Raw genomic sequence first — 26,503 nt, forward strand, 5'->3', positions numbered from 1 at the left:
TTAGTGATGAGAGATGATTGTCATTTTTGCTGCCGTGTAGTTTTGGTAAACTTTTATCATTCGATTTCAAAGAAAGTGTTTCTCCGTCCACCACGTGTGACAGTGCCACTGTGTAATCAGGTGAGTGGCAGGTTTCCCCCTGTGTTTCACTGAAGAGCAGTGCGCGCGCACAGCGGCAGGTGCGTCCCCCTCAGCATCTGCGTGACGCCGCCCAGGGCCGCTGCTTTTAAGCGCATGAGCCTCATCATCTACGCTTAGTGACTGATCGCGAGGTTTCGAGTTTCAGGTAAGGCCGTCTCCAGAGTCATAGTAAGAGGTCACGTAAAGGAATTTTTTGTAAACGTGAAAACGTTTATCAGGCCTGGAACGTGGATATGAACTCTGATGTGGAGTACGGGGGCTCGGCCAGCAGCGGGAACGGCAAACTGCGCCAATGGCTTATAGACCAGGTGGACAGTGGCAAGTACCCGGGCCTCGTGTGGGAGAACGACGAGAAAAGCATCTTCAGAATCCCCTGGAAGCACGCGGGCAAACAGGACTACAACAGGGACGAGGATGCCGCGCTATTTAAAGTAAGGAAAAAGCATCTTTGCAGCTTTAATTGTGTCATTCAAGAGGAGCATAAGAGAATAAGCACAGACCTGCACGTGCAAGAATCCCCTCAACGGATGTTTCATTAAAACTGTCAAATGTTTCATTTGCACGACGCACGTTTCCCGGTGCGGTGCAACAGTTGATTTGCGCTGTGCAGCTTTTACTCTGTGTAGCCTAAACGTGTTTAACCTCCGTGTCCACAGGCCTGGGCTCTGTTCAAAGGGAAGTTCCGCGAGGGCATCGACAAACCGGACCCTCCAACCTGGAAGACGCGCCTGCGTTGCGCGCTCAATAAAAGCAATGATTTCGAGGAGTTGGTGGAGCGCAGCCAACTGGACATCTCAGACCCATACAAAGTCTACCGTATCATCCCGGAGGGTGCCAAGAAAAGTAAGCTTTGAAATGTGCACATTTGGGCGTTTAATTCTGTATTTAACCATTAATTTGTACCAGATTTCCCATAGTATCTGTTGACACTGTTACTATGTATTCATAATCACATTTTGCACTGAACAGCTTTTGAAAATATTAAGTAAATTAACCGGTGATGTTTGTAATTCTTTTTTTTTCTTTTTAATTTTACAATGTATTTATGTATTATATAAATGATTATATACTAATTATGTAAGTATTTATTTTATAAACAGTTATGTAGGCTACATAGAACTGACCTTAAAAGACGGCAGACTCTCATTGCAGCAGCTCTTTTTGTTTCTGCTTTTTCAGGGCCTAGACCAGAGGACAGTCCCCTGAGCCCCATGCTGTATCCAGTACAGTCTCCATACCCCACCCTGCAGGCTCAGGTACTTTTTTACACAAAAGTCTCATGATGCCTCATGCAATACAATATACAATACACACACATGTGTATGTGTGTGTGTATATATATATATATATATATATATATATATATATATATATATATATATATATATATATATATATATATTTTAGAGAGTGAGATAGTTTGATCTGTGTTCTAAGACCAAATGTGAATGTAATGATAGGGTAGAATCTTTGTATCATTACATTTGCAAAGAGATATCTGAATTGAATTCAAAAAGCCTTAACAATATAAAAGCATAGATGCACAAAGCTGACAGAGCTGTTTTTGCAGATGCAGCCGTACATGACTCCCTCAGACTGTGGATGGAGGGACTACTGTCAGGAGCAGGAGCTGTCCTATGCCCAGTGTCCCTTTCCCCCACACAGCCTGCAATGGACAGCAGCTCCTCCCATGGACAATGGTACAGACACCTGCCCCATCACAATCAGCACCTTTGTGCCATACTCTAACCGACCCCCCTCTCCATGTAGGGTACCAAATAAGGGCCTCCATCTACTCATATGGTCCCTCTGATAGTCAGCAGCTCCCCTTTGGTCTGGACCCCAGCATAAGACCTGCAGATCCCCTCACAGGTACCAGTACGAGAGGCTGTGCAGAGAAAGACACTTATTATATAACCCATATTCTGTAAAAGCTGGAAGACTGTTTTAAAACATTAAAACAAACATTCAGTTGAAACATAAAACATAAACATGTCCTTCTCTCCACACAGACCCACGCCTTCATGTGTGTGTATTCTACCGGGACACACTGTTCAGGGAGGTGACCACCACCAGTGTAAAAGGCTGTCACATCTCCCCGTGCAACCCGGAGGAGAAACACTTCTTTCCCCCAGGAGGACCAGAGCTGGTGGCCCTCCCGGTCAGGTGCACATCACCACACAGCTCTGAGGAGAGCCCACCCACTCCCCCTGCCAGCCTGGACCAAGGGGTGCTGCTGTGGATGGGCTCTGACGGACTGTATGCCCAGAGACTGTGTCAGAGCAGAGTGTACTGGCAGGGAGGACAGAGCCCATTTGGAGACAAACCCAACAGGCTGGAGCGGGACGTCCCATGTCGACTGCTGCACACCCAGGACTTCATCTCAGGTAACGCACTTAGATTTCTTTAAATGATCATCTCTGCAGCTGTACAGTCATAAGAGGGTATGTTGGACAATTTTCATAAAACTAAACCATTGTGAGTCAGCACACATCTGCAGTGACTTTTCAAACTGGGTTAGTCACATGACCACAGAGACGTACTCAGATTCCACCCACATGCTCTAAGCATCAACCATCTGACAGCCTGAGAGCTAATTGTATTTGCATGCAGAATGCTACAAAATGTTACAGGAGTTTCCAGTGAGATCTGCCCCAAAGGTCACACCACTAAAAGTGAGGTTCTTCTGAATTTACCTGAACTTTTGTGTCTTTCAGAGCTCCAAAGCCTCGGGCTGCATGGGCGGCCGCTGCCTCGCTTCCAGGTGCTGCTCAGTTTTGGTGATGAGTGTCTGGACCCACAGAGACACAGAGGGTCCCTCACAGTCCAGGTCAGGCTCTTACCTGTGCTTTTATATGTCCCTGTCATATCATAACAGGCCCCCAACATGAGATGTCACAGTCAAAACAATTACTGCCTGATAGTAGTAAATAGTAAATAGTGAGCAGATTTATAAAAATGAAATAAAAGAAGTGAAAGTTTTGTAAACTACTACTTCTGTTTCCAAGGTTCAAATGCATTACAAGTTTGACGCCGCACAAGCCACCAGTATGAGCAGTGAAATTACTCTCATAGCCAGCTCCTATATTTTCAGACTATAAAATGTCCCTTTCAGGTGGGGGACAGGAATCATTGTTACTCAATCAATTATAGGTCCACACTATCTTACTTAAAGAATGCTATCCCAGAAAATCCCCAAATGTTGAACATGATCGATTAGTGACAATGTCCATTAATCACATGTATTTTATTTGCTTTGTTATGTAATGAGAAACTCAGCTATACAGAAGTGTTTTGAGATCAAACTAAACCTTTTTGTATGTCCAGGTGGAACCACTGTTTGCCCGTCAGCTTCTGTACTATGCACAGCAGACCAGCAGCCATTATTACCGTGGATACGAGCACCCAGGACTCACAGAGCACATTGCCCACCCAGAGGACTATCAAAGACCCCTCACACACCACAGCAGTAGCCTGCAGGACTGACCTCTGCTGGGCCAAGAGACTTAAAACTACTGAAAAACAGAATATGGACAGTATTAGACTAATGTGTTTTGATGATAAAGTTAAAGGGCCTATATTACACTATTTATTACATTATATCTATGTTATAATGTTGTTTTCTCATCAAACCCTACCTGAAGTTGTGTTTTTTTTCATTCACACATATTTAACACACAAACAGTGCATAGGTGCAGGCTTTGTGTGTTAAATATGGTAATGCAGGAGGTGCTCCACTGTGTTTTTACACTCTATACACCTTCACTATAATTATTTGTATATTTTTATCTCTGGAATTGTCAATCTCTGTTAAACAAAAGGTAAAAAGTTGTTAACTTGAAAACTACCACAACATGACATCACAAGACGGAATGGAGGATTTTGAGCTTTTTAGACGGATATTATTATTATTATTATTATTATTATTATTATTATTATTATTATTATTATTATTGATTTCTCAAGCATGTGTGAATGAAACAAAACACAACTCCAGGTATGTTTTTTAGGATGTAACAACATTATAACATGTCTTAAAGTGAGTCAATTTAGTGTAATATAGGACATTTAATTTCTGGATTCCTGAAGTTGAGCTATGCTCTATGTACATAAAAGGAACTTTACTATAGGAATGACCACATGCACAACAGACTGCCCCAGTGGGATTTAATGGGTCCCTGTATAGGACCATGAGATGATCAAAGTGTACCTCAACCATACAGTATTTTAATATTTCAGCAAAACGCCATACTAGCTTTTGTGTTCAAACTTGAAAACGCTGCCTTGTTGTCTTAAGTTATATTGTTGTACAAAGACATTTTTATGAGACACTATATTTACAAAATCTTGTTGGAAAATGCAATGACCTGTGCCAAATGACTCAGGGAACCTTATAAGCTTTGTAATCTGTATCACATATCAATTTTCATGATATTTTCCAATGCTGTATCTGAGAAATGTATTATAGATGACTGAAAAATCTGCTGTAAAGACAACAAGCAATAAACGGCTACAGTGCCCAAACTGTAAGAGGAAATGTGGTTAGATGCTTGATCATAAACAGTGATGACATCAGAGGAAGACAGAGGAAGAGAATGGCTCATGCGCTGCTATTGAACCCATGTCTTCCTCGAGTTTCTTACAAACACTAAACCACTTCTCTGGAAAACTTAGGGGCATTCTTCACCACTAAATAAACAATTTACCAGAAAGACGGGAACATGTGAACAAAGCAGACATGGGGAGTCTCCTTACTGCAAGCAATAACAAGTATACTAGCCTACTTTGTGACAACTATGTGGACTTAACATTGCAGAATATATTTGTAAATGTTTTTTGGGCCAGAAAGCATTTTCCTGAAATCCAGATGCACATACACTAAATCAGTTTAAATTATGCAAGCTAATTTGTGAGACAACATTATGTCAAATGCAAAACCCAATGGCCTAGTATACTGACAGGTCTATCTAGGTATATCAAATTCTATAGAGGTTACATTAAAAACTCCCCTCCGGATGACAGCTGTTACTGTAAACTACAGGTAGTGAAGACCGGATAAGGTTTCATGCTTTGAACTTGTTTTGTGAATGAATCTGTGGGTGGACAGGGAGCTAAGTTTAGAACATACAGCACCAAAACATCATCTGTCACATTTGGTTTGGCTTTCCCCTACCTGGGAACCAAACCAAATTATGCCGCAAGATACATGACAATAAACAACGCTAATGCAGAAACATAGAGATAAAAAAATGCATTAGAAAGATTATATTCTAGAAGGTTTCAGGGTAACTTCCCCTTAAAACCGCATAAACTCAAATAATGTTTTCGTCAACCTCAAGTCCAGTTAGTCACACTGTCTAGCTCCAGTTAAAAGATCCAACCACAACAATAAGATCTACATTCAACAAATAGAATCATACTTTCTTTCACCGCTGTCTAGTCTGGGGTCTTGTCTGTAACAAAGGCACTAACACCAAAACCAACCCTCGCCCCCACCCAAAAACGCCCTCCTCCTCCCAGTAAGCCTACAACCTATACGATCACATGCCATTCAGCACAAGAGGAGCTCTACAAATGAATGTAGCATACTGGTTAACTGCTTACTAATGTAGAGCAAGGAGTGCACTCAAAACAACTGTCACTTATCAACAGTCAAAGCAGTAATATGGTGACTAACTGTCTCTTTAGTACAACTCAGTTGAGTTAAGTGAAATTGTTTTTTTCATATGATTTCAATGTGTCCAAGGATCTAATTTGCACATGAGAGTACACATCTATAGGTCATTTTCCCTGTGTGCTCATAATTTTTGCATGGGCTTAACAGTTACTGTAAAAAATAAAAAAAAAGATTTGCCAGTTGCCAGTTCACCACCACTGATTTGACACCCCACATATGCTGTAGCTAAGAAAGGAGTTTTATACAGCAATGTGTGTAAACTTGCTTATAAATTTAATCTGTTATATAAATTGAGTGCAAAAAAAATCACATGCACTTTGATAATTGACTCCCATTTATAAAGGCCATTGAGTATAATTTTGTAATCTCCCATATCAAAACATTAATTACAATGTATAGACAGATGACACTAGTAGCTCTCATTGACATATTTATTATATTATGACACATTGTTGGACATTAACTGACATGCCTGAACAGTTTGAGTGGCTTTACGTGATTAGCATAACCCACACTCTTGGGACTGTCCTGCAAGGTGACAATGAAATACATTCATTTAGTGTGAAATTCAAAGTGGTTAGCAGTAACCATGAGTGAAAGATAACAGAAGTTAGAAGACTGATATTGCGGTGTGGTTTATCTCTTGATGGGCTGGACGGAGGAGGGCTGGAAGCAGGTGAGCTGAAGCTTCATAGAACTCTTGAATTTGTTTAAAAGCTCCTCCAGTAACCTAGAAAAATCAGTACAAATAAATAGATGTAACTGAAAGATACTGAAGGATTTGCTGGTTCTCAGAATGACTTACTTCTTATCAGCCCCACTCTGAAGCTGTGGAAGAGTGTCCAAAGCGTGTTTGAAACTAACACTGCAAGCAGAAAATCAGTTACATTTGGCAAGTTTCATAAGGGCGATAAACTTTGAAATACTGTTAAGTGCTATAATTCTTGAGAGTGTGTAAAATATATAGTTCTTTTGTTGAAAGACCTTTAGCTGCACAAATGTAATCTCTCATTAATAATTTTGCAGACTTCTGTTGAGGACATGGTGATGCCATTAAGACAAGTTATAGTTCATATCAGTGGAGAGGTGACCACGCTCACAGTTTTCAAGATTCTTTGAGCAATAAAAATTATATAATTGCTAAATATAAGTTTAATGCCATACTGTGGAAAAAAGCAAAACATGAGAAGCACAAGTTACATAGTGCCCCGTTTTAAACACATGTCACTTTATTACATTACAAACAGATAACTAAACAGATAAAGCAACAATTTAAAAAAGCGTTCATTTTTCTGTTTTGGTGAATTCGCATCACCTTAAGGGCAATATGAGCACACATTCACTTCCATCCACGCTGCAGAGCATGCATACAGCACAACCATATTACTTTCACTTCCTTTCCAAAACCAAGCAGAATAAGCGGAAGGGATCGTAGTCAGGGATGTGTGACTGTTAAGATTTATGACCAAGACACTCAAAACCATTAATCACTCACTCAGGGTTCCTGGCCACTGGGTCAGTTTATGTGGGACACTTACAGGCTTTTTGAGTTCAGGTATGCAGCTATGGCATCTTTCAGCGCACAGATTTCAAGACGTGCCTATGAATGCAAAAAAGGATGATGAAAAATAACAATGTTTTTTGCCAACTAAACAACTAACATCATGCAGGGCAGTGAGTGCATTATATTGTATGTTTTAGGGATGTTTCTAGGCACCATAGGGTCTATATGAAAGTACTTTTCACATACTAATAATGAGAAGAGACATTATTATTCAGAAGTGAAAGCTCAAGATAACCAAGAAATTGATTTAATATACTACGGGCAGTTAATGCGTGGTTCCAGTGAAGATTGCATTGGTTTACAAACTAGAACCAAAATAGCAACAGGTGGAGTTTAGTCTGGAGTCTCACAACTTTACATAAGAAAGTAGAGTTTAACATTTGAGTCTTGAGTCTATGACTATGGTCGCACCTGCAGGGCTCCATTTTTGCTGAAGGATGAGACACACTCCATCAAGCGGCACATCTCATCTGCAACTGACTCCACTATTTTAGACAAAACCCTTGGAACCAGATCTTTGGAAACTGTGAAAACCTGAATGAGAAAATACCATAAATAACACATTTCAAACAATGAATTTGCACCTATGTATTTAATGTAGTTTGCAATACTTCAGCATGAACGGCAATGATGTTGACCAAGGCTTCTTTCAAGTAGTTTCTTACACCTGAGGGTAAGATGGATTAAAAATGTTAAGGAAAAGAGGATCCTGAAAATTGTGTTATCAAAAAAAACAAGAAAAACAAGAAACAAGGACTATAAAAATATATTCCTAATTCTGTATATACCCTTTTGACCCAAAGGGACCTCTCAATGGGTGTAGTGCAAAGGTATCATATCCTAAGTGTGGTTTGGACTGCAAAATGTTCCTCTTTCATTTGTACAAAAATACACAAGCATCTTAGGAACAACAAAGCATCTAAGATTTTATTAAAGTATAAAATATATGGATCATCGGGGGACCCTCGTGAGACCTTTGTGCACACGCGAATGTAAAACCACAGGTAAAGTTTTGCTGACACCCACAGCCACTCTAAAGGCCAGGATATTATCATCAAGAGGCAAACAAAAGATCCTATGAGAGCTTACTGTAAGTGAAACGAATTAAGATAAAAGATGAACTTTACAATGCAATCCACAAAACCAAATAGGACTTTGTTAACACATTGTATAGGTAAACTGTATGAGACTACTTTACTTTGTGTTCCTTACTGTACTGCTAAGGATTTTTAAAAAATGATACCCAGATACTAATCAACTAGTATTGAAAGTAGATACTTATTTGAAGTACTTTGCATACTGAAATATATCAGAACTACAATATAAAACCATTCTTTGTATTGAGTATCAAGTGTTTTGCTTAGCTCAAAATGTTTTAATAGTGACAATAGAAGTACTGATACAGTAATTGTTCCATAAGTTTTTTATTATGCATTGCTAAAAGGTCCTCTATTACGCAAATTGACACTTGTGAGCTTTTCTGACAAGCTGAAGATGCTCCGTTCCACCTTGTGATGTCATGAAGCGGTAGTTTTCAAGTTAACAGCTACCTTTTATCTTTTGTTCATTAGTGATTGGCACTTCCAGGGCTGAAATGATCCAAATGATTCTAGTGAATGTGTATGAAGTTTAAACCACGGTGTATTACTTCCTGTATTACCACATGACATCACAAGGTGGAACAGAGTGTTTTTTGTTTTGGGAAAAAAACACAGCCTAAATATGCAAGATTTGCATGTTAAAAGTGTGAATGAAACTAAATGCAATTCCAGGCATGTTTTTGATGAGAAAACACCATAATAACATAGATCAGAAAGCAGCATAACATGGGCCCTTTATTGTTACCTGTTGGTGCTTGACAATCCCTCCAATCAAAGTAACCCGCATAAATGCCAGGCTCGAGGGCCCCAGCAATGGGGTCAGCCCGTCTCTCAATGTAGGCATCAAAGAGCTTTCTGTCCAACTCTCTCACTGCTTCCACACTCACCTGGATTACAAATATTTGTTAGACTTAGACTTAAACTTAAAAACAGAATAATACATAGAAATGGTGATTACATTCAAATTCAGAGAAGTAAATTAATAAAATGAGGTGATTGTCAAGTAAGAAGTCCCTGTAATATTTGGTAATGTTTGCTTTGTGATTCAGTCATTAGTCATTGTGTGCAGTTGTTTGTGTGTGTTGTGAGTGAGTTGAGCTGTCTATAGGGTGACCTTTAAGATTGGAGAGAAATCTAGTCATGTTTCTTGTAGAGATAGTGATGGGGATTCAGCTTCTTGTATATTCTCTTTCACAATGAGAACGATTACTCATCAACAATGTTACAAGCAGACAATCTGAACACAACACTGCCCAACAGATTTGCATACAACAATAAGTGTCTGTTATTACTGACCCTGGTGATTTTTTCAGTGCCTGTGAAGCCATGTTTCTCAAAGTGATCAGCCAGGTTCAGGAAGGTGTGTTTCTCCAGATACTGACAGTTGCTGAGAATGATGAGAAGACGCTGCTCCTACAAGAAAAGCATAAGAGATTAAAGTGTATGGATGGCAAAATATTAAAGAACAATAGTTCCTTAAGAGGAAGAGGTATATTGCTACATCTACTAAAGACAAAAAGTATCAAGTATTTGAAAGACCTTCTTACTTCCACGAGCTTTTGGGGCTGCATTAATTTAGTCGATGGAGACTTTGGCCCACTACCGTAAAGGTTGTAGCTTTGATCTCTATTAGAAAGATAGAACATTTTGTTGTGTAATTGGGCAAGCCACTTTGCCCATCATAACAGTGGGTTCAAACTAAGTAAAAGTATCACTAGTTAAACACCAGATACAAAAGGTGAGTCTTTTTGAGTTTTTAAATGAAATGAATCAATCCAATTGTGTAGTGACATTTCTTATTAAAGGTGTCATTTTTCTGGTGGAGGGTCCATCAAATGCTTCTCTTCATGGAAATGTTACGTTTTCTCTGGAATGTTTCACAGTATGGTATTAAACCTTTCTATATTCATAGAGACCAAACCAGACTAGAAGTTATAAGTCAGATCTATGGAGAGGCAACCCTGCTCAGAATGCATGTTGTTCTACATATTTTTTGGGGTGTTTTTGAGCAGTACAACCACCTGTAAGTAAATAAATACAAGGTAGAGCTGTTTAATCATTTTTCATACTGTGGAACATTCCAGGCAGAACAATGACATATCCACAGAAAAAGCAGATATCGGTATTTAATATAGTGTTGGTGAAACCTAATAAATAGACTATAAACTCTGGTCAGCAGATGTCAGTTCTGGCTTCCGTGCCCCTGTGGCAGACATTGGGTTTTGTCTGGGGAAATCCCTCATATGCACCTTGCTCCATTTCCCTTTACCAGAAGTAACATACGTACACCCTGGTTTTCCTCCTCCTCAAAGCTCAAACCTCCTTAACAACATCTGAACAGCTTACAGGAAACTAGGACATCTCTGTTTCTTGTCCATCCAGGAAACAGACTGATAAAAGATTGTGGTTTACACGAGTAGAACCCACGCATTGGTGACAATGACAGCGATCGTCGAAGGCACTTCAGCTGTATTTACAAGAGCACTGACAGGAAATAATACAACAGTTCAACTTACAGCTGTGGGGCTGAAGTCCTCGTGAATGGCACTGAAGCGGTCTGGAGACGAAAGGTCTACAGCAATGTTGCTTTAAAACACAAATATTTGTCTTAGTGTTTTTTGTACCATAATATTTGCAGGGTGTTAAAGAAGTACTTACTGAGTTGCACTGATTTCCGCATCTGTCTTAGTGCTCAAATGATCCAAGCAATTGATAAAAACCTGAGAAGAAACCATGACAGATTTCCTGTAGTGGACAACTATTATTAAAATGTAATGTGAAATGTGTAAAGAAAATATTACCTTCATAATTTTCACACTGAGCTCTGCAGCCTGGTCCTGAACCTGGTCCACTTGCAACACCTGCAGAATATTTAGAATATAAATGTTTTGACTGCAGAGTACACTGAAAAACTATTAATTAATTTAGTGTCAAATTAAAATCCAAGGATGCTCACATTAATCTCTCCTGGTTTGATTTCCAGTGGCTCTTTAAGAGACTGCAACATCTGGACCATACACTGTTCAAACTGCGAGGGCTGCAGGAAACATAAACATACAGAAATACTAAAAATATGCTGTCGACGCAACAAATGTCTTGAATTGACCAAACTGCACTGGCTGATACAGGAAAAAGTAAAGTAAGCAGATTTTTTACCAAGCTGGTGATCCCCTCATTATCAACTACCCAGTCTTCCTTCTCTGCCAGTCCCTTTACGTCTGCATGACAAGCATAAAATTACCACAAGTTAAATATTACACAACCAAGATTAATTTCAATACAATGCCATTATACTTCAGAGAATTACTATTTAGTGACGTAAATGTTGGCTGAAATCAAAGATAATGACAAAGCACAATTTGGCAGAAGAGGAAAGGTTCAGAGAAAACAAACTATTCTTTTGAAACTAACCAGAAACAACCAGAAGGGCTGTTTTATTTAAATCAGTTTGTGAAACTGGATATGTATTAAGACCAAGCATTTAACCGTTTTTCAGTTATAGTTAATTATTTGGATTGAATATAATAATAATGTTTGGACTGAATATAATTATGTTAAGACCTATTCTGCTAAATCAACTTTTCAGAGTTTTAACCATGTTATAGTCATTTCCCATTCTTATTTACCCTCTCAGAGTTGTATGTGGAGTGATTTGCACATGTTTGGACAATTTTTAATCATTTATTTTCACAACACCCTGTTGCCAATCAACCCCCATTTTCACTGCCACCGGCAGACTCCAGTTTTATTTTCTTAATCATTAATACAAATAGGATTCTGCAGCATCACAGTGTCATTTTGGTACAAATGAAAAAAATCTCCCATTGCTCCCACTGGGCAAAAAAATGTTCTTGAGCATAATAATAATAGTCTAGGGCCACCAGTGTCAGATCTGACCTTCAGTAGTGTGGAGCAGAGTCACCACGAGGCACTGCACTCTCAGATCCACCAGCAGATCCTGGATCACTTGGAGCAGATCATTTGGTATCTCCAGAGCTGACAGAGCTTCATGACAACCCCTGTCCAATCAAAAACACAATGCTATTATTAATATGTAAGGCACAAAATCACGTTCCATTGAAATCAAGTGTTTCTTTTAGAGAAGACTAAGGTGGTCCCTCTTATCAATGTTACTCTTTGTCCTCTTTGGTATAACAAAATATTTCTTTTGGTTGTTGTATCATATTATAAACATGCAAAATAAAACAAATCGGTAATTTTTTGAATCAGTAAAGACATTGAGATTTTCGCACCTTTCAGGGTAATTTTACAATTTTTTTACCCAACTGGCCAAAAATATGTTTGCTCAATATCGCTCTCTCACCTGACAGTATGTATAATCTGCGTCATCCACTGTCCGGTCAGGTTGTCCTTGTTCTCCCAACCTCCATAAAGACTCTGCTCGTGTGGTGGAAGAGTGCCACTGAGCAGGGCACCTCGGATAAGCTTCACCAGTCGATTGGTCACCTCTTCTATCATTTTCTGCACATATAAAATAAAAGTAAGGCTTTAAGTGGTCAGATTTTATTCAGAGAAATTTGAAAATGAACCAAAGAACCTTGAAGTCGTTTTGTCTTTGCCTGGCATTTTTCTTGGATTTTTCAACTTGTCCAGATTTTTCTCCAGTCTGGAAAAAATACAAACAATTTTGTATTACACCTACTAGAAACAAATGAGATATGATGTGAATATGTTGTACATTAATGTAAAAAGGACTAATTACCTCACTAAACAGACTTCCATTGACATATGAGATCCAAAGCTTCCAGAAATTTGGCAGTTGACCAATTACAACATCAGACAACTTTTCCACAAACTGTACCTGCTGAGGCGTTTCATACCATGCTGCAAAGACAAAAGATGTATATGATGACATATACAAGCATATGTAATTTTAACCTAACTTTTTCTTAGTTCAGGTTAACACTAGCCTACATAAAGGTAGCTTTTTGAGAAATAAAAACAACACTAAAAGATATCAAAATGTGATGAAAACCAAATAGAAACAACATTTGTGTGTCTGACATGGTTCAACATCACGTGAGAGGGGGAACAAGGGGGCGATGCAAACATTTAAAACTAAAACATGTTTCACACTTTATAATAACTACACTCTGAATAGCTTTAATAAAAGTATGAACAAAGATTTAATTAACTGATAATTAAGAATTATTCAGTAGCTACTTATTTATTACCCTAACTCCTAACTCTAACCCCTTAATTAAGTTGTTTGAATCATTCTTAATAAACTATTTGTTCATTGTGAATTAAGTCTGTGTTCATGCTTTATTGAGGCCTGTTGAGGTGTAGCTTTTATAAAGTGGTTGCAGTTTATTATTTCCTGGAAATCCAACTTGTGTACATTTACTGTACACCTAATGTAAGGGGACAGTCAGTGATTGCACATTTTACACATGTACAGTGATTCCCCTACCGGAGGTGTTGTTAGGCAGACATAAACAAAGTGATCCACAGTTAAGTGCGTGGGGTAGGAAGATATAAGGTCAAAGTGTGTCTTACTGGTGGGTCGGGGTGTTCGCAGACTGCCCCCTCTCTTCAGGGACGAGGTATGGCCCAGGCGGCTCAGAGCAGATGAGCGGGTTTCCCCCTCCAGCTCTAGTGCTCCGACACCCACTGACACATAATGAAAGAACAAGAGAGGGGTAAGCGTGGAGAAATTAATTTTGAGGGGAAAAAGAAACACATACTTGAGGTATCAAATAATCAAATAAGCCATTTTCATAAATCCACATTCCACTGTAAGCTCAGCAAGCTTGGACACTAAACAATCGTCTGTCGCCCTCTCGGCCTCTCTTTATTTGTGTTCTGATCCATTTCTGCCCTGGCCCTCAGCTCACAGAATGTCCCGTTGTTTTCAGTGGGAGGAAACAGCCCACAGCTTTGTAACCACTGGGGTGAAGTGGGTTTACAAGGCACACAGCTCTTCCATATGCCATCAAAGGCCACTAGATGGCAACAGAGTCCTGACAGAGCAGGGAAAGTGAAGGGAGTCCTACCACACATACAGGAGATGTAATACAAACCCTTTTGACCACATCTTTGATTTTGAATCATCACTAACTTTCATGGTGAAAGTTAAATGAAATTGAAACAACACATATAGTTTTCCACAACTACAATGAAAATGAAACTTTAAGGAGGTTTGTGCATTGCTGCAAACACCTACGTATAAATCATCTAAATGAACAGCGATAGATAGCCACGCTTTCAAAACATGTGCCTGATACACTCTGAAAGTGAAGTAGTGAGTCACGGTCGGAATGTGGTATGAGAGCCTGGATTGAGAAATTCCCCAAACTAAACAGCAAAGTTGGCTATGCAACAATTCAGTCGTCCAGACTCAAAAATGTAAGGAAATTCTTAATTGACATGGATAATGTAGTAAACATGCAAAGGGATCTCATGTTCCACTCATGGCCCCATATGGAGCAGTGCAGAGACTGTCTGGAGTCTTTTTGCACAGAGATGAGAGCTGCTGTTGATCCAGGTGTAGGCTGAACCCCAGGGTTTGCACACAGCACTGATGATGGGTGGTATTGTCTATATGTGCTTAGTCTTTAAAGGCCATTTTCTGATGAATCATTTACACTAGTGTTACAGAATTAACATGATTAAAGAAGTGTTCCCTTGTTCCCCAAAGGATCGTCTAACTATAAATACATTTTAAACGCACACAAGTTTTCTGACATTTGTGCCACATATTCCCCACACAAACAGTACAAAGACTTCACTTTCATTGCCTTTATCTGTCCTGATCTGCATGCTCACTTAGCTGTGATAAACACACTCCGCAAAGAGGTGTTCTGGTTCTGCCCAAAATCACAACCGCATGTTTCCCAGAGGAACGGATGGACTCTGGTCCCTCTAATTGTTCACTGACAAATCTATTTTCCAACGAGCAGAATTTCATCCTAATTGTATTGACATTGGCGGATGAAGCAGTGTTCGGGAAATAAGAGAACTGCAGTTTATAATTGACTCGAACCAGCTCCGACTGTAGCACACGAGTGTTTAGACATACGGAAGCAACTTACACTGCTACGATTCTTCACAGGGAAATGTCAGTGTCCCAAAAGATGGATGGATCTATTTCACATTTTGGGCAATTTGCTAAGTAATTAAATGAATCATAACTATACTAGAACGACCTTTGCTTCGTACGAGTCTTTAACCATAATTTCTTTCATTTGCAGGACAAAAAGACAATCTATCAAATAAGACTGATTCTTGCCACGTGTGATGTTGACACTGGGATAAAGAGGTTATTATTTAAATGAGAAATGCAAAGAAGGAATTTCAATTAAAGAGGCACTGAAATTTTTAGAAGAAAGGTTCAGGCTGAACTGCAAAAATGAACACACAAGGACCAGATAATCAGAGGCACTGGTTTCTAGATGAGCCAAGACAAGAAACAGATGATAATACACCACTAAAAAAGCCGTTTCCCTTTTCATTATTTCAGATGGTGCGTTCAGTGTTGGTCCTGGTTTTGTTCCTAGATAAAGCCCAATTTAAACTTCATGTAGTTCTGGTTTAGCCCTGGTTTAGCCCTGGTTTAGCCCTGGTTTAGCCCTGGTTTAGTCCTGGTTTAGTCCTGGTTTAGTCCTGGTTTAGTCCTGGTTTAGTTGTAGATTTAGTTCCAGGTTTAGTTTCAGGTTTAGTTCCAGGTTTAATCCCGGTTTAGTCCCAGTTTTGACCTAGTGTGTCTGCAAGTGTGAATGCACACGTACAACTTATTTATAGCAATATTTCCATGATTACTAAATGCTATTTCAAGCCAAGATATTGCAGGTTTACAAAACAGTGGAACGACTCAAAAAGGGGCAATCCCTGACATGATAACTAAGACAATATTTAACCAGAGTCATGCAACCAACCACCAGACCCCTGAATCCAGAGCCCCGGAAACCATTGTTACCCTTAGCATTAGACATGTTTATGTTCCAGCTGAACTATGTGAGGCAGCCACCCACCAACAATGTATTTGTGTGGGTGCCTTTGTACGATATGGGCCTTACGTGTGTGTCAAAGGCTGAGCGGACAGTTTAACATCCAAATTTTTTCTGCCGGCTGATTTAACAGAGGAACAGTTTAATTGGGGTTAATTACTCCAATCCATCTGTGAAGTTACATGCAAGTGTGTACAGCAACAAGTCAGGCTCTGAAGCCGAAAAGCCGATGTTCTCTCACTTTCATCTTATTCGAACGTTAGTGGAAAAATAAACACAAAACTTGAGCAGAGCAGCAAAGGGAGGTCGTCAACAGTGATGAGGGCAAAGCTACAGTCATTCACAACAAATCTAGAGTATAGGGCCACTAATTGAAAATGGTCTTAGCAGTTATTTCAGTTCTGATGTAATATAAATGAATACATGTGTGAACTTAATACAAATTTGTTACCTCTTTGTCCACTGATAAACTCGTCTCTGCAGTTTTGCATAAGTTGTAGGATCCACTTGTGCTGGGCATAGATGCACTGCCAGGCTGGGTCACCGGGAGCGTGGAGATCAGACAGGTATCTACAGAAAGGATGAAAATGATCAGTGATGGGACAAAATCTCATGCTAGAAAATCATGGAAGACAAAATTTCCACAAGATTGTGCACATAGGAAGAAAATTATATTGTGATTTTATTTTTATTTTTTTGATTTGACAAGTGCTGGTGAGTTACATTTCATGAGATGCTGTAGTTAAAAAAAAAGTAGCTCAACCATGACAGCGAAATAAAATAAAGTAAATCAAAGAGGACCAAAATTGTGAACTGAACCACACTATTTCCTTAATATAAATTATATTAAGTTTAGTTTAGTTCTTGTGGACCCAATCTTGTGTCTCTTCCCGCTCCTAAAATTATACATAGTGTGATTCACAAATTTTAGACAAATTATAGAAAATATGGAAATTTTGCACAAACATAAAATCTATAATTTAAACATTTCAGCAATTTCTGGGATTTCCTCTGTGGACAATAAATGTATAGTAGGCCTGGATTGTGGTCTTGATGCAATTTTTTTAAATCTAAGCAAAACCAGATACAACAACAGTACATGTAAAAACAGCTTGTAATTGTGTGAACATCCTTTAACATTAACGTCAATGGAAAATATTCTATTTATATTACATAAAAAAAATGCTGGGCTGTTTCCAGTAATCATTATGGTTCTCCAGGAAGATTGTTTTCCATAACACCACTAAAAATGAATATGGCAAAACTAAGAAAAAATTTACTACAGTTCTAGTAATTTTTTAAAGTTGTGTTTTTTAGTTAATTCATTCTGCGGTCGACTAAAGACACGCCATGTGCATTGATTGATGGACTAAAACATGGCATTGGCAAAAGATCTCAAAAATTGTACGATCTTGTGCAAAAATAAACATCAGATTAAAATGTCCATTCACTCCAAAAACTCCAGTTAACTCCCTGCATGCCCTTTGCTGTTGTGCTAATAAAAATAATAAGTAAATTAAATAAAAAGCTTGGTCAACAATCAACCGATTAATTGACTTCACGACTTCATGCCAAGCCTGCTCATGATTAAATATTTTCTCTACACAAAAAAAATATTCCCAGTATAGCAGCCATATTTTTTTCCAAGTGGAACATATTTTTAGACACATTTGGTGTTTATCCTTTATTCTGGCTTATTCCTGGAGTCATTATATTCCTGCTACAAGTGTGTTTCTCATGAGGTGGCATCCATCAAACATTCGCTCAAACAGACACACCCACTCTCCCACCATCCCGAGCCGAATAAACAGGCCAGGGCCAGGCCTAATGCAGCGGGATGAAAGATGTCGCTGTGCGGTTTAGAGCTGCTCTCTGTGATCCTGACAGCTCCATCTTAACAATAATAAATTATAGCAGACCACAAGTATGAACAGATAAATGTACCAGTTTAAAAGCCAGCCCAGAGAGAAAATAGAAAAGTAAGAAATGTGTGAAGTAACGCCGATGACGACTCAGATATTATCGAGGTGAATAAATTGTTTTTGGTATAGCTCAACTTAAGACAAAAAATTAGGTGTAGGGAAAAAACACTCAGTGCCATTCCTGGAAAGTTCAAAATGGAAGTAGAAATGCATTCCTTCAAAACACATGTGAATAAGTAGTGTTGTTAGAATTCGAACATTGTCTGATTTGATGCTAAGGAAATCTCGATACTCAATATAATACTCAATACCACAATACTATCTGGGTATCATTTTGGTATGTATTGTTTTGAAGCTAAACATAATTGTACATACCTGATGTATCTTTTCTGATCATGTAGTGTTGATGGAGTCTGAAGGAGTTTCTCCAACAAAAGAGTTCTTAGAGCCGTAATTCTTGTCTCAACCTCTGCATACACTGAAAATATAAAAGATATAAAAATGTATGTTCATTAAATCATACAGTAAAATCTGTTAAGGTTACGTACGGTAATATTGTTATTGGGTTTGAATCAAGTCCATACCTTTCTTAAAAACGGGGACCTCTGTGTTGCCAAAAAGAGATTTGGCTTTCTCATAGTCGTTGATTACCACATCATAGTCACCCTGAATGGAAAATTACATGTAAATTATATAGAGGGAATCTTTCTTCTTTTAACAGACAAATGTTATAATGCTTAAACCTTTGTGTGTTAATAATCTTTATATTTTAATATGTTTGTATATTTTATAATGTTTGTATATTTAGATTTCAGATATTTTATTCGTAAATAGTGTTAAAAGTAATTTCTACATTGTATTGTACCTTCTGGATATTGCGTTCAATGTTGAGTGGCAAATTGAACAGAAACTTAAAGCGTTGAAGGACATTGAGAGCATTGCGTGTAGAGTCCGCCTTGTCTTTCCGCCCCAAAACCTCCTGGAAGAGTGTATCTGCAGTATCACTCGCTCCTCCAAAAAAGAATGAGAATTAGAGGTGAAGAAGTGGTAAAATGGTGCATACTGAGTTACTAAAAAAATAAATGTTGATGCCACATAGTCGACTTAATGTTGGCCTGGCATGTTCTCTGCTCTACAGACTTAACCAACACAAAAACAGTAGAGCTTCCCATGAGAGAGTGACAGTTTGGTCAGAGCCTGCTAGGGGGAACCTCTGAGCAGAAAAATGGCATTGTGGGTGGTCGGAGGTGCCATCAAAAAGACATAACTTAACGTGAAGTTGTTTTAATCAGACAAAAGCCACAATACAAGAATCAAAAAGGGTTAGATTTCACAAGACTTCTGAACTAGGTTGTCTTAAAGTTAACATTATGGCGTAACTATGTGGTGATTGAGAGAACGGGGCAGTATGTTTGACACACAGGTTTTGGGGGCATGGTGGCCATTGGCGCTCACGTCTGGGGCTGTGGGGATGAAAGGTACGTCCGGCTGGGAGGTTTATTTACTCTATAGTCCAGGGGAAAGGCCTGGTTAGGAGCCCTCTATTAGGAGTCACATTATCATACATGAGATGAGTCTGCTTAAAAACCAGCTGCTGGGCCTGTCGCAATAAATACTAAATCGATTTATCATCCAATAATTTTTGAGGGTCAATATTTATCGTGAGTACTTTTTTCTTTATGCTAGTGGGACTTTTTTTGTTTTTTCTGCGATATGATAAAATTTGAGCTGTAGAAGGCTGAATTATGAACTAAAATTATACAGTCTAATTACTAAAATGTTGCATTCTGTTATTTATTTATTGCAGGTCATGTTTTTTCACAATATTGTAAATTTAGAATACTTTTTGTGGATAATTCTGATTTCAGTTTGGTTTTAATATTCAATAGTTTCTCGTCTTTATTTACTTTCACACTTCAAAATTTGTTATAGAGACAGGCATACCTGCTGCCTGTTTACAAGAAAAGATTACTATGGACAAAACTGTATATTTTACTGCCATTTTACAATGTTATCAAATATAATAAGACACATTTCACTGTAAGTAATGTATAGATACGCACAATATTTCAAGTGGTCTTTTTATTTGGTGCTGATTACAATGGTTAATGAAAAAAACATTATGTGGTGATGACAATAGAATATAATATATAACAAATAAATAAGTCACAGTTTGAAGTGTTTATTTTTGTATGTAGTAGCCCAGTGTAGCAGCCTATCCTGAATAAATGTGAGTATTTATAAAAGTGGACTTCACATTTATAATAATCACTGTATAAATGATTATTCAACACATATTATTATACAGTGAGATGTTGTGTAATTAAGTTTATTACTTAAATGCGACTACAGTAAAGTCGATGTGCAAAAAATAAATATATTACTGGCATTTAGGATGCAGGTGGTAAGAGGTTTAGGGTTTTAGGCAATGTTTTAACAATTTCTGCAGTAATCCAGTGGAGTTTTTTTTTGTTTTGTTTTGTTTTGTTTTTTTAACCAAAAATTACAGCTAGATCACAATACTATAAGTTAGTTGTGATCATGCGGAGAAAATTAAATAATGATAATAAAGCAGCCATGATCATGTGATTGAGTAAGAAAAGTACATAAAATTCACCATTTTCTTTCACAGCTTGTTTTAAGTTCTAACACATTTACTCACTGTTGAGTATATTCTCCAGTCGCTGAGTCATGGACCCTTCCACTCTTTCTGTGCCATCAGACTCGAGTCTCTGGTGAATAGCTGCAAAAGACAGTGAGAGAACGGTGGTCATAGAAAATAAATTTCCTGGTTAATTAAGTAAATAAGTAACAATAAGTTAAGACCAAGAAATTGAACTTAACCCCAATAAATAATTCACAAGCTGCAGATGTCCAGTTCATTTTTTTTCAATACAGATACAGCTAGACAGGCTGACTCCACCTTGCAAATTAGTGTTTTTTACGGAGCTGAGGAGTTGCCCTGTTCAAGCTGCCTCAGATCAATTATGCAGCTAAATGACAGTCTTTCAGTCAGAAATTTAAAGCATTCGGACCCAGAGGTAATGTGAATCTAAAATGTTCCAGCTTTGCGTAAGATAACATTTGGGGGCACAAAGCTAGTGGTCAAAATGTCAATAATGACTTCTGTAGGGAATTAAATGTAGAATCTCATATGGCTTGTATTCGTCATTTAGCATGAAGGCTTTGTGCAGTATAGGGAATCTAAAAGAGGGGGATGAGAGGAGAAAACAGGGAGAAATGGAGGAGGGAGAGAGAGTGTGGTATGGCAGCGGCAGTAGATAAATAAATGGTGTGCAGTAGTGGGCCGCTGGGTGCTGAGAGCCGCTGTGTGGGTTTATTGACAGAGCGGAGCAGAGGTGAAGAAGGCTTAGGAGACCTTCTCAAACATACTTGTGGAACAGTTCAAATATGTAACAAGGAGATATCTCAAGAATGAAGTAAAAGCATGAAAGATATTTTAAATTCTAGACAAAAATTTCTCAAAAAATTAGGAGTTAGATTTGTACTGTAATAGTTCCATGTGCTTAGTAGTGCTGTCACAATATAAAAACAAATACAATATATAGGCCTAATGCAATTTCTAACACAAAACAATAGTGTCCATCTTACTACATGGTCTAGTGACAGTAATAATAAAAGTATACCATTATAATAATTATGATAAACTACAAAAGTACTGCATGTATTTAAAGTTGCTCAAATTAGTATCTAGTTTAGACAGCAACTACAGTTATTGTTTACTGAAGTATGTTTTGATTTTTTTGACAACATTAGCTTTTACCATTATGAAACATTTTAGACATTTTAAATGCTGTTATTAAAAAGCAGGAGACAATCACGGGTGAGAGATTGGGAATAGACAAAAATGGTAATTCCAGCACCAACAGGACAAGTTGTAGTAAGTCTGTTTATGTGCACTTTGCTTTACAGGTGAGCTAAAACAGCACAAACTTCTACTGTTATTTCCTCACTGCCAAGAGGCTGGAGACAGCAGTGTCGAGACAGCAAATGGTATGGGGGGATTCTGTAAATAAATAAGAGGGTCAAGAAGACAGACAGAAGCCTGAAGGCAGAAAACGAGGTGACTCCTATGCACGCCTTTGCCTAATCAGAATAGACATTGACCCAGTGTGCACCTCTCACTTTTAGATGACCAGCAGCAGAGAATATGACCATATGCAGAGTCAAACAAAGGGGCCAGGGGAGTGAGTGTACATGTGATTGATAGGGCAGAACACACAGGAAGAAAAAGACACACGCACACTCAAGGCCTGGCTCACGTCTCAGCCCTCGCCCCCTCTGCCCTTTGCCAGCTGCGTGTCCTCTGCCTCTGTCACACTGTTAGCTTCTGGTGACGTCACAACTAACCTAAACATCAGGTCAGCTCCGGATAAGACGTGCAGCCAGGACCTAAGGAAGAGCTCCTGCTTGCCTTCCTGAAACTATTGAGTAAAAAAAAATGAATAAGAATAAAAATACAGCAGCGTCCCTGGATTCTAAAGCTGGAGATGTTTTGACTCCTGCCGGGGCTAGGGGCGCGGGGAATAGGCCCTGGGAATCAGGCATTTTTGGACCACGGTAGCCGTTCCGCTTCCTGCATCACTGGGAGACTTCCTTTTCACACAACAATGAAAAACCTCAAAATTCAACATTTTTAGTAGAAACAAGAGCAAATTGTCCAGCCCTCCGTCTGTCAGTCAATGAGCCCCGGTGACCTGACCCTCCTAAGGCAACATTTTTCACTATGGCTCCATGTCTAAACAGCTTTTTCCATCTCTTTCAGCAGTTTATGGTAGTTCACATGGAGAGTTTACAGAAACTTTGTGAATAGAATAGCAATAAATGATTTAGCCTGGATTGATGATGAAGAATTATAAACTCTTTGAGGGAATGATTAGTTAATTAGGGGAAAATTGTTACATTGCAAAATAATTAGGAAACTATTACATGCCAACTGCTGCATAAGATATTTTCACATTTTTACTTTTTTTTGCAGTCTGCAGCCACATCCAAATTCAAAGAATAGAATAGTATTAATCATGTGCTCTAACAATTCCACATATTTCTTTTCAGCAGCTCTAAATGAGAAATATGAATAACAAAGACATGATTCACAGCTTTTTGAACAGCTGTGCTAACTGGGGATTGGCATTGAGCTAAAACAGAGCGTCTCAGGTTTGGCTGCAGGACTCGCCGTGTGCCGCTGGTATGTGGGTTTGGCGGAGCTACGCTAAGCTAGAGTACAGAATATCTCTAAATGATCCCTGCTGGCTAACCACTTAATTTCATCTGACTGTAAAAGCCAGGTGTAAGCCAAGAAAGGATGTTGTAGTGGTGTAATGAGTCATCATGAGGAGACAGGAGTCAGGTTTAAATGAACTAAGTTCGTGTGAGCAAAGTTCAACATTGGCTACAATATAATACACTATTATATTCTAGAAATTACATTTGAAAGAGGCATTTATGTGTTCACAAAATAAGATTGTTTTTGTCTCATGCTATGAAGCAATAACCACGCTGGCATTCAGTGTTTTCTACTAATAGCATATGCCACCAGAATTATAAATCACTCAGTCAACATCTCTTATTTCCATAAAAATGTGAATATACAAAATAAAAGTAATAATCTGATAATTTTGAACATTAATTCTTAGTTTTAATGTCACTTAAGTTAATGCATTGCACAATGTCTCTTCTTCCTGAGAAGACGGTACATTTCCCATTAGGGCAGTGGGCACACAGTGGGCACGCTCTGTTTGAACGTGAGAATCACTATGTATTGTTCCCTTTGGTTTGACTGGCTCTGTTATCGGCACTATCAGTCCTAATACTCCAGTCTGCATTGTGTAGGTCTGCTCTGTTTATTTAGATTCAGTCACTAACAATGAAAACACTGCCTCGATCCCAACTGGGCCACAAACACGCGGAAAGCAATAATAATAATGATGATGGAAGCAAGAAATTGGATTTATAAATAGTACGAGGAAGTAACTAAGTAGCTATGATGGCGGCAAGGAGTAAACAGACAAAAGTATAAATGACAACTTTAACAATTGATTTTAAATACCACACAGAGAGACAGGGCTAGAATCTTACACCCATGTTCGTTTTTTATATTACAAAACCTTAATATGCATCTTCAATCAAGGCTTGATTGATCACATGTTAGGAACACATTTGCATAATTTCCAACAATCAAGAATGTGCTCTGAGGAAAATGTGGGAGATTGATCTAAAATGTGTGTATATAAATTACATCTTATTTGACAGTTCAGTGTATCCCACATTCATAGAAAAATTAGTTAATGTTTCTCACCTGCGAGCGCGTCCTGGGCCTCAAAGAAAGTACTGAGGCCACCCTTCACATACGCCAGGCTGCCCTCGTTCTTCTTATTGGCTTGTTTTTTCAGATTATTGGCAGCGATCTTTCAGCTGTTCAAAACTGGAGCGACATGACCACAAAGACAGAGATCATAACATGTGCTTACATTTGTTAGTTGTCTGAAAAAGTTAAAGTGCCTATAACAGGTTAGAATACTTAGTTCTCTAAAACGCAGTTAAGATTATTATATGTAAGATTTTTGCAAAAACATTTACACTCGTCTTCTCAATTTGGCCATTTTTTAGGTTTACAATTTTACTTCCTGGTTGGCAATCGGTATTCACTAGGGAATACCATAACTCTTACCTATAAAAACTCCTCTAATGCACACAAAAATTATGATCTGACAAATGACAAAATAAAAGGTATTTTCTTTAAAGTATAAGTAGTAAAAAAATGTTTATGATGTGTAAAACATGCTTAACTTTTGGATAGTGTGATGTTACCAGTATGTTTGAACTTCCTGTAATTTTCAACATATTTTTCAAAGTTTCTCCCCAAACTGCTTCTTGATTTGGGTAAAACTATAATTTATATTAACAGTAATTATAATCCCACCAAATCAAGTCAAAATGTGAGGATCTTAAAAATCTGTCATATTCACTTTAAATGCAAGTTAAATGTAAATGTATATACCTAGTTGAAATGATTATATTTTATTAGACTGCCAAAATTTTCTTTTGTGTTTGTGCCACAGTGAGCTATAGCACTTTTAAATAAACTTTTTATACTAAATACGTTAAACAATACTACAATTTTGCAATATTCCTGTCTAATTAGTTTTGTTTATATTTCAACTTCAATACAAGTTTTGGATCATTTATACCACGGTAAAGCTAATTTCATTTTATACTAAACTGTGCACATAAATAGATGTATTTACAAATCCATAAAATAGTATGGGATTATGAGTGTCAATGTCGTAGTGAAGTTTCCGGTTGAGGAAGAAACAGTCACCCAGGGAAGTCCAAACAGAGGCTCCTGGTCAGACTGATTCCTTGGGTCTGGGTTACTGGAAGGATAAGCAGTATAGAGGAAGCCAGGAGGGTCCAAAATAACTCCCGTCTGCTCTGACATGACAACTGGGCTCAAGGTTCATCAGCCTTCCTCATCTGCATCTAGAGTCTCTCGTCACCAAGCCAATTTTAAAACGCGTGTGACAGGTTTTCATGTTTTTGTAATTGTTACTTGGTTTGGCGGGACCGTACCCATGGTAAATATATTCGTCATAGTTTGCAGTTTGTAGAAAACAGCAAAGAAAAATATTACAAAAATACAGGAAGTGGCAGAGTTCTAAAACAGAATACTTGTCATATAATACCTATGTCATCAATGCACAAAATTCCAAACAAAATCCAGGGACAATTTACGCAAAAAGTACCAATATTTTCTCCATGCAACTTCTTCCAATTAACCAATACTGAAATGAATATTTCTCAGTTATAAATAACTGTGACACTGTGGCATCGGAATTAAAATAAACATACCTGGAGCCTGAATGGTTTTCTATCAGATACCACGCAGCTGAGAAATTTTCACTAGTGAAATCCCCACTCATCCCTGGAAACGTCTGCTCCACATCCTTTTGTGGGATCTTTCCTCTAAAACACAACAAGGAAGCAACCGTGTGTTATTGCAGCTCTATATTAATTAGACAAATAAATATAGTCAGGCATAGTTAAGAGACACAATTTTCCAGCAGGGGGCAGTGTGTAGTCAGTAGTTTCCAGTCTGTGAAAGTCTG

At 38.3% G+C, this 26,503-nt stretch overlaps 2 protein-coding genes across 4 annotated transcripts in view; one reads left to right on the forward strand and one right to left on the reverse strand.

Annotated features, from left to right (window-relative positions):
• The first annotated feature begins 154 nt into the window (after positions 1-154).
• Positions 155-4,678, forward strand: LOC110172278 (interferon regulatory factor 4-like). 3 transcript variants are annotated; one of them, XM_055165130.1, is made up of 9 exons: positions 155-286; positions 360-572; positions 798-984; positions 1,297-1,397; positions 1,712-1,841; positions 1,912-2,013; positions 2,154-2,528; positions 2,859-2,971; positions 3,469-4,678. In XM_055165130.1, exons 2-9 carry the CDS (start codon positions 375-377, stop codon positions 3,625-3,627), a joined length of 1,365 nt encoding a protein of 454 aa, XP_055021105.1. In that variant the 5' UTR covers positions 155-286; positions 360-374; the 3' UTR covers positions 3,628-4,678. The 3 variants fall into 3 exon arrangements, with proteins under 3 accessions (XP_055021105.1, XP_055021104.1, XP_055021106.1); XM_055165129.1 differs by having other exon boundaries at positions 248-572; XM_055165131.1 differs by having other exon boundaries at positions 248-572; positions 1,321-1,397.
• A 1,557-nt stretch (positions 4,679-6,235) lies between these two features.
• exoc2 (exocyst complex component 2) overlaps positions 6,236-26,503 on the reverse strand; it is a 95,058-nt gene continuing 74,790 nt past the window's right edge. The window contains 25 exon segments of the mRNA XM_020938083.2: positions 6,236-6,548; positions 6,624-6,683; positions 7,357-7,418; positions 7,794-7,916; positions 7,994-8,049; positions 9,228-9,369; positions 9,779-9,895; positions 10,999-11,068; positions 11,141-11,202; positions 11,284-11,343; positions 11,439-11,519; positions 11,639-11,700; positions 12,380-12,501; positions 12,807-12,964; positions 13,041-13,109; positions 13,206-13,327; positions 14,003-14,116; positions 16,904-17,022; positions 18,750-18,852; positions 18,959-19,040; positions 19,240-19,385; positions 21,037-21,117; positions 24,694-24,805; positions 24,807-24,819; positions 26,247-26,360. Coding sequence (XP_020793742.1) covers positions 6,455-6,548; positions 6,624-6,683; positions 7,357-7,418; positions 7,794-7,916; positions 7,994-8,049; positions 9,228-9,369; positions 9,779-9,895; positions 10,999-11,068; positions 11,141-11,202; positions 11,284-11,343; positions 11,439-11,519; positions 11,639-11,700; positions 12,380-12,501; positions 12,807-12,964; positions 13,041-13,109; positions 13,206-13,327; positions 14,003-14,116; positions 16,904-17,022; positions 18,750-18,852; positions 18,959-19,040; positions 19,240-19,385; positions 21,037-21,117; positions 24,694-24,805; positions 24,807-24,819; positions 26,247-26,360 — 2,344 coding nt within the window. The 3' untranslated portion in view covers positions 6,236-6,454.

This window comes from Boleophthalmus pectinirostris, unplaced genomic scaffold, assembly GCF_026225935.1.
Source record: "Boleophthalmus pectinirostris isolate CB_2022bp ecotype Guang Dong unplaced genomic scaffold, ASM2622593v1 HiC_scaffold_7, whole genome shotgun sequence".
NCBI classification, from domain to species: Eukaryota; Metazoa; Chordata; class Actinopteri; order Gobiiformes; family Gobiidae; genus Boleophthalmus; species Boleophthalmus pectinirostris.

Coding starts and splice junctions, on each gene's coding strand:
- LOC110172278 (XM_055165130.1), top strand. CDS start 375: ATGAACTCTGATGTGGAGTACGGGGGCTCGGCCAGCAGCGGGAACGGC. Junction 985..1,296: donor CCCGGAGGGTGCCAAGAAAA/GTAAGCTTTGAA, acceptor TCATTGCAGCAG/CTCTTTTTGTTTCTGCTTTT. Junction 1,398..1,711: donor ACCCCACCCTGCAGGCTCAG/GTACTTTTTTAC, acceptor CTGTTTTTGCAG/ATGCAGCCGTACATGACTCC.